We start from the raw sequence: 7,253 nt of genomic DNA on the forward strand, positions 1-7,253 counted from the left end.
GTATTTTAAAAATGAAATTAGATTTTATTTTTTATTAAATGATATACTACAAATTAAAAACCTACGAAAAAGTTTGCTATTAAAATTTAGACTTCCTGCCCTAGCCGGTTTGGCTCAGTGGATAGTGTGTCAGCCTGCAGACTAAAAGGTCCCAGGTTCGATTCCGATCAAGGGCACGTGCCTGGGTTGTGGGCTCTGGGCTCGATCCCCAGTAGGGGGCATGCAGGAGGCACCCAATCAATGATTCTCTCTCATCATTGATGTTTCTCTCTCCCTCTCTCTCCCTCTCCCTTCCTCTCTGAAATCAATAAAAATATTTAAAAAAACGTTTACTTCCCCATTCTATCTTCCTGCTATCTTGTATCTATTCCCAGGGCATCAACTCCACTATTTCTGGGGTGTCCCTAAGAAATATTAAATAAATATACAAACATTTTATGTATTTATATACACTCATGTTCTTTTTAACTCAAATGGCAGCACATTACAAATATAGTTCTGTAGCTTGTTTTAATAACCAATGCATTTTAGAGATTTTTAAGTATTAGTGCCCATATATTTAATTTAAAAATATTTATGTTCATTATGTCAGTAATGTATTTTCGAGCAGTTTTATATTGCTGATTGCACGTGAGTATTTTTTTCTATCTTTGCTATTACAAAATACTTGCCTATACTTGCCTCTTTTGGCATTTATTTTTGATGACCAATTTCTAAATGTGAAATGTTTGGGTCAAAAGATATGTGTATTTTTAAAAATTCATAAATATTATAAATACCAAATGCCCTTAATAGATAATATATAGCAATTCATACCTGAAGTATGAGTTTCATATACACAAATTGAAAATGTCATCTTTTTAACACTCGAAATTTGATCTCATGAAAATCATAAAATTGGAGTTAAAGCAAATAATAAAGAGAATACCATTAATTAATAGAGACCAGGTCATACAGATATGTACTTCTATAAATTCTCTATTTTGCTTATTTTTCTCATTTGGTTTTGCTTTTTTTTTTTTCTTAAATGCCAACTTTCATTAGTAAAGATCCACTATTAATTCAACTCAGGTTTTATTTCTCATGTTAGTAAAAGATTATTTTTTGCTAAGATTATTTATTGATTACTTATTGCAGGGTTATATTTGGTTTGCAGAATTAACTTCCTCTATTTTATGCATGTACTAGAGGCCTGGTGCACGAAATTCGTGCACGGGTAGGGTCCCTAGGCCTGGCCAGCGCACAGATTTTGGGAAACTAAGGAGAAAATAATCAAATGGGACTGCATATCAAAATAAACCATCAGCAAAACGAAAAGGGAGCCCACTGGATGGGAGAACATATTTGCAATGACACATCTGATAAAGGATTAATATCCAAAATATATAAGGAACTCATACAACTTAACCAAAGTAAGACAATTTAAAAATGGGCAAAGGACCTAAATGGATTTTTTAGCCTGTATTCTCCAAAGCAGACATACAGATGGACAGGAGGCATATGAAAAATGCTCAGTCAGTAATCATCAGTGAGATGTAAATTAAAACGACAATGAAGTTCCCCCTCACACTAGTCAGAATGGCTACCATAAAAAAAAAATCTACAAACAACAAGTGCTGGTGAGGATGTGGAGAAAAGGGAACCCTAGTACACTGCTGGTGGGAATGCAGACTGGTGCAGCCACTGTGGAAAACAGTATGGAGTTTCCTCAAAAAATTAAATATGGAAATACCATTTGGCCCAGTGATCCCACTTCTAAGAATATACCCTAAGAAACCCGAAACATCAATCAGAAAGAATGTATGCACCCCTATGATCATAGTAGCACAATTTATAATAGCTAAGATCTGGAAACAGCCCGAGTGCCAGTCAATAGATGAGTGGATGAAAAAGCTGTGTTACATTTATACCATGGAATACTATGCAGCCGTATAAAAGAAGGATCTCTTACCCTTTTAGACAGCAGAGAGGGACCTGGAGAGTATTATGCTAAGCAAAATAAGCCAGTCAGAGAAAGACAAGTATCACATAATCTCACTCATATGGTAATCTAATGGACAAAATAAACTGATGAACAAAATAGATCTGGAGACATAGAAGCATGGAACAGCCTGTGCAGTCTTAGAGGGAAGCCGGTGGTGGGTGGATGTGTAGGAAGAGATCAACCAAAGAACTTGTATGCACGTATGCATAACCTTTCGACACAGATAATAGGGTGGTGGAGGCCTGGAGTGGGGGGATAAATAGTGTCAGTAGGAGAAAAAAGGGGACATGAAATACTTTCAGCAATAAAGTTTTAAAATTATGGGAACTAAATGTGTACCAAGTATGTAGACTCAAAGTTTACTATGCCAATTTGTTCTCTCTCTATGACTCTATTGCCACATATTTCAATGATAACAGCTTGATGGTATTATAAAGTATTTTCCATGCTATGGAGGTAAATACTTTTGTTTTAAAATATGACTATTACTTTAGCATCATTGTTTATTTTATTAAAAATTGTCAGAATTGGATTTTTAGCATGTATTGAACATTGTTTTTAAGTTTGTAAGGACTATGATATATATATCTATATATATCTTTGAACACTGCTTCTAGTTCTTCAGTACTTTTAAATTTTCTTTTTATAGGGTTGGACCAAATTTTATGAGTTTTCTTTATCAGATCTTCGGGCTGGTTACACCATTATTGACAGGCTCTTTGATGGTAGGTTCTCATGATGAAAAATTTTATCTGTTGTTAATGAAAAAAAATTGACATATTAACATCATGGTTTCTTCCAAAGTGACTTAACTTTCTTTCATAAAACTTGCTTTTTATTTTGTGATTTATGTCCTGGCCGCCATGCTTGTGTTCTCTGAGAATTCTTATCTAGTGTGGTCACCGTTTTTGATATAACGCGTAAGAGATCTAATTGCTCTGTAGCCTTTAGGAAGCAAAAAGCAAACAAGACCACATAATCCGATCCCCGGAGGCCACCAGTTCTCTGCCTCCTGAAGACAGAAACAGCCCCTGAAGTTTATTATGTAGGGCCCAGACAAGGAGACACTAGAGTTTAGACAATGATGGATTAGAGAAGAGAATATGTTGATAGGAATCTCAAGCTTAAAAATGTCCTGAACAGAACTCTTGAGCCCTTTTCCGCCTCCCAACCTGCAAACTTGCCAAACCATTGTTCCCTGCGTCTGCCCCATTTTAGTAAATGGCACCACCATTCATGTAATTGTTTTAGTTCAAAGCCTATGAGTCACCATGGATTCTTTTATTTTTCTCGTCCTCAATTATCCAGTGCTTTGAAAATTTCTGTTCCTTTCATGTCCCAATCACATCATGGTTCTATTTACTTCTTTCCATGTTATCAAGCAATAACTATTAGTTAATGCCAAATAGTATTCTGAGTTTTTTGTTTATTTAACCATTTTTTAAAATTATACATCAGAAAAGTACATAAAAATGTTCAACTCAATAAATAGTTATAAATTGAACGTATGTAACTAGTCCAAAATCAATGAACAGCATTACCAACATTCCCAAAGCACCTCCCCTATTCTTGTCACACATGACTCAACATTTTCCCATGCTGTGTCAAGGGGAACCTCTTTCCTGACTTCCATGAGCTACTGTTTTAATTTGACAGAGAGTTTTCTGGAGGATATGTACTAATACTTTACCTTGCACAGAGATTTGGTAATTTTCCAAAATGCTTTTGAACATTTATTTGATTTTTATAATACCACTATAAGGCAAATATTATTAGTACCCTTTTAGGATGAGGAAACCAGAGAGCAAGAGTTTGAATGATTGGTTCATCAGTATATTTCAAGGTTGTTATGGAATTAATAGCATCACATGATTTTTATGTCTATCACATCATTGAGTTGTTGTGAATAAGAGGCAGATACTTTAAAATAATATTAAATGTCATGGTAAAAATCTAACTGTATGATTATATATTACAAAATTTCCTGATATTAAGAGAATTCCATAAATGTAGAATTAAATACAAAAACGAGAAAAAGTTCTAATTATAGAGGGCAGTTGATGTAGAGATTATGTAGCTATGAGATCTCAACAAGTTTCTTGACCTTTAAGTATGAGTTTCCTGATCTGTAAAATAAGAATAATAGTAGGTACTACTTCAATTGATTCAACTTGTGAGAAGTTTAAATGAGAAATACTAGGTAAAGTATTTAACATTTAGTACGTTTAATGTATTGAGTAAGCCATCAGTAATGATTGACTTATTACTATTGCTATGTTATAAATTATGTTCTATTTATTTTCTCATATCCTAAACAAAATAAAACATGTCTTGAGAATAATGGTTATAAGAAGAAAAATAAGATTTTTAATAAAAATTCTATAAAATATTTTCTGTGATGGCTGTTTGTATTTTTAAGTTGAAAGGTATATTAATGTTTCTGTATGTCTTGTATGACTTATGAATGAATGAATGACATATGCATTACTAGTGTATTATTTACTGAACATCAGAACTTACTTGGCAAGTCCTGCTGAAGTCTCTTGTAGCTACTTAGCCATTATTGATAGTAAGATATAGGTGGGAAACAACTTTAATTAGTCCTCCACCCTAGAGGGGCCCTAGATCTGCAGGAGGCAGCCTAAATCACCTATGCCCCAAGGCTATAGTAACACTGGCATCAATCTTTGTAATCTCTGAATTATAAAATTTTAATGAAATTGAACTAGTAAGGCTAACAGTGATGTTAACTAGCTAGTTTAAATATAATTGTGTTTCCTATATTTACTCATACCTAAGATATAATTCTCACATTTTAACATTACCACTGAAATGTGATTAAGAGGATATCTCTGACCCTGGCCAGCATTGCTCAGTGGTTAGAGCATTGATCTGTGGACCAGAGGGTCAGGGGTTCGATTCCCAGTCAAGGGCAAGAACCTGGGGTTGCAGGTCTGAACCCTCCCCTCCACCTCCCCTCCTCTTTGGTCGGGGCACTTGTGGGAGGCAACCAATCGATGTGTCTCTCTCTCTAAAAATCAATGAAAAAAATATCCTCACTCCTTGAAAACAAAATTTTTTTAAGAGGATATCTCTGTTGCAAAATAGAAGCTTATAGAAAAGTCCCCTGTGGTTTTTTTTTATACTACATTACTTTTCCATTAGAATAGAAAATGCACAGTTGACTATAAAAATCATGACTTTGAGGAGACTATAATGTGTGAAGGTGTTTAGTAGTTTCCCTATTAATTGGGTTACTTTATGAACTAAGTTCATCATTGTATAAAATTATGTTTTGAATATGTTCTTCTAAGGAACTTCCAGTTTAAGGAACAGTATTGCATGGCAGATAAGAATATGGCTCTGGTTTCAAAATACCTCATTTCAGTCCAGATCTGTGCGATTTCCTGATTTTGGTGTCTTAACCTCCCTGTATCTCAATTTCTCCATCTGTATAATTGGATAATATTAACAGTTCTGTTTGTTATGATTCTTAAGTGAGTCTATGTAAAACAATTGGAAATTTTTATTTGATGAAATAATCTCAAAAATATTAGCCATTGTGTGATTATTGAATATTAATTATTATTAATAATATTTATTATTGGAAATTATATTAATCTTACTGAGCATTTTAAGAAATGACTTAGCTGAATTAAATATATTGTTATAGTCTATATTTCCATATAATTGGAGTCTGGAATTTAGTTGATATTTTAGAATATTTAAAAGAATTTTCTAATATCTGAGAAATGAAGCTAATAAAAGTATTTTTTAATTGTAGGTACCAAAGATGTACAGTGGGAATTTGTCCATGGTTTACTTGAAAATGCTATTTATGGAGGACGTATAGATAACTATTTTGACCTTAGAGTTCTTCAGTCATACCTGAAACAGTTTTTTAATTCTTCAGTAATTGATGTATTAAACGAAATGAACAAGAAAAGCATTTTCCCATATACCTTATCTCTGCCAAAATCCTGCAGCATTTTGGTAAGTAAAATTAATCCTTGTCAATCTATTACCAGATATATACTTGTGTTATTTCTTATATTGTTAAATATATGTTGTTTCTTTCTAAATGCACAAGTAATTATCATTCACAAATGTGGATTATTTGTTATACCAATATGCAGCCTGATTCTCTAAACTCTAGGTGTCCAATTGGCTTTTGGATACTTACTGAAGATTGACTGATGATCATAGAATATACTGTGTAGGTAAATCTTGAAGGGAGTAGCAAAGGAAATTTTTAAATGTAGAACTGCTCTGAAGATCTGGAGTGGGGGAATATGCTACTTCCTTGTAGGCATGAGGGCTCTGATATGTTTAATAATATTAACGAAATTAAAAAATATTTAACAAATGTCTATTTTCATATACTGGCTTATAAATTTAAAGCAGCTCTAAAAATAAAAGATATTATCTGGCTTTCATAGCAACACTTTTGTGTATGTATATTTATTTTAACCAGGTGTAGCTTTTTGCATTGAGTCATTCTATGAAAACCTCCTAGAATGCAGGGCACTTTTCCAGAAAATAGTACTAAATATAGTCCAAATACTTCAATTCTAGTTTATTTTACCTCAAAACTATATTTGTATAAATGCCCAAATAATATTTTTATTAGAGTATTATAATTATATCTATGTTCATTAATTACAAAGATATAAATATGTATGCACACAATTATATAGTTTTTCTCCTAGTATTGTGCCTTTTTCTGTCATTTTTTTAAGAAAAATTTCTGTTTCAGTAATATAATTATCAAAAAATAAAAGCTTGAAAACCTATATTAAACATATTACTCTTATCTCTATATATAAAAGTCCAAGTGACTGTTAAGACTGAACGACCAGAAAGACCGGAACGACCAGAACAACCGGTTGACCAGTCGCTATGACATGCACTGACCACCAGGGGGCAGATGCTCAACGCAGGAGCTGCCCCCTGGTGGTCAGTGATCTCCCATAGCCAACCTCCCATGGCCAGCCAACTCCCATGACCCTTCCCCCTGGCCGGCCGGCCCTCCTGATAGGCCCCAATTGGGGGGCCGGTCAGCCAACCTCCCAAGATCCCTCTCCCGAGCTGGCTGACCCCCCAATAGGCCTCTATTGCCGGCCAGGCCAAGGGACCCCACCTGTGCATGAATTCATGCACCAGACCTCTAGTATCCTATCTAATAATAGAGAAACATGGTAATTAGCCATACCTCCGCTACCCTTCCCATTGGCTAATCAGGGCGATATGCAAATTAACTGCCAACCAA

The 7,253-nt window shown here is 34.2% G+C and overlaps 1 protein-coding gene across 6 annotated transcripts in view; it reads left to right on the forward strand.

Annotated features, from left to right (window-relative positions):
• DYNC2H1 (dynein, cytoplasmic 2, heavy chain 1) overlaps nucleotides 1-7,253 on the forward strand; it is a 289,555-nt gene that overhangs the window by 208,830 nt on the left and 73,472 nt on the right. For all 6 annotated transcript variants that reach the window (XM_005856867.2, XM_005856868.2, XM_014539785.1 and 3 more), the window contains 2 exons: nucleotides 2,634-2,709; nucleotides 5,769-5,977. In XM_005856867.2, the coding sequence (XP_005856929.1) occupies nucleotides 2,634-2,709; nucleotides 5,769-5,977 (285 nt within the window). The remainder of the gene's footprint in view (nucleotides 1-2,633; nucleotides 2,710-5,768; nucleotides 5,978-7,253) is intronic.

This window comes from Myotis brandtii, unplaced genomic scaffold (genome assembly GCF_000412655.1).
Source record: "Myotis brandtii unplaced genomic scaffold, ASM41265v1 scaffold105, whole genome shotgun sequence".
Taxonomy (NCBI): Eukaryota; Metazoa; Chordata; class Mammalia; order Chiroptera; family Vespertilionidae; genus Myotis; species Myotis brandtii.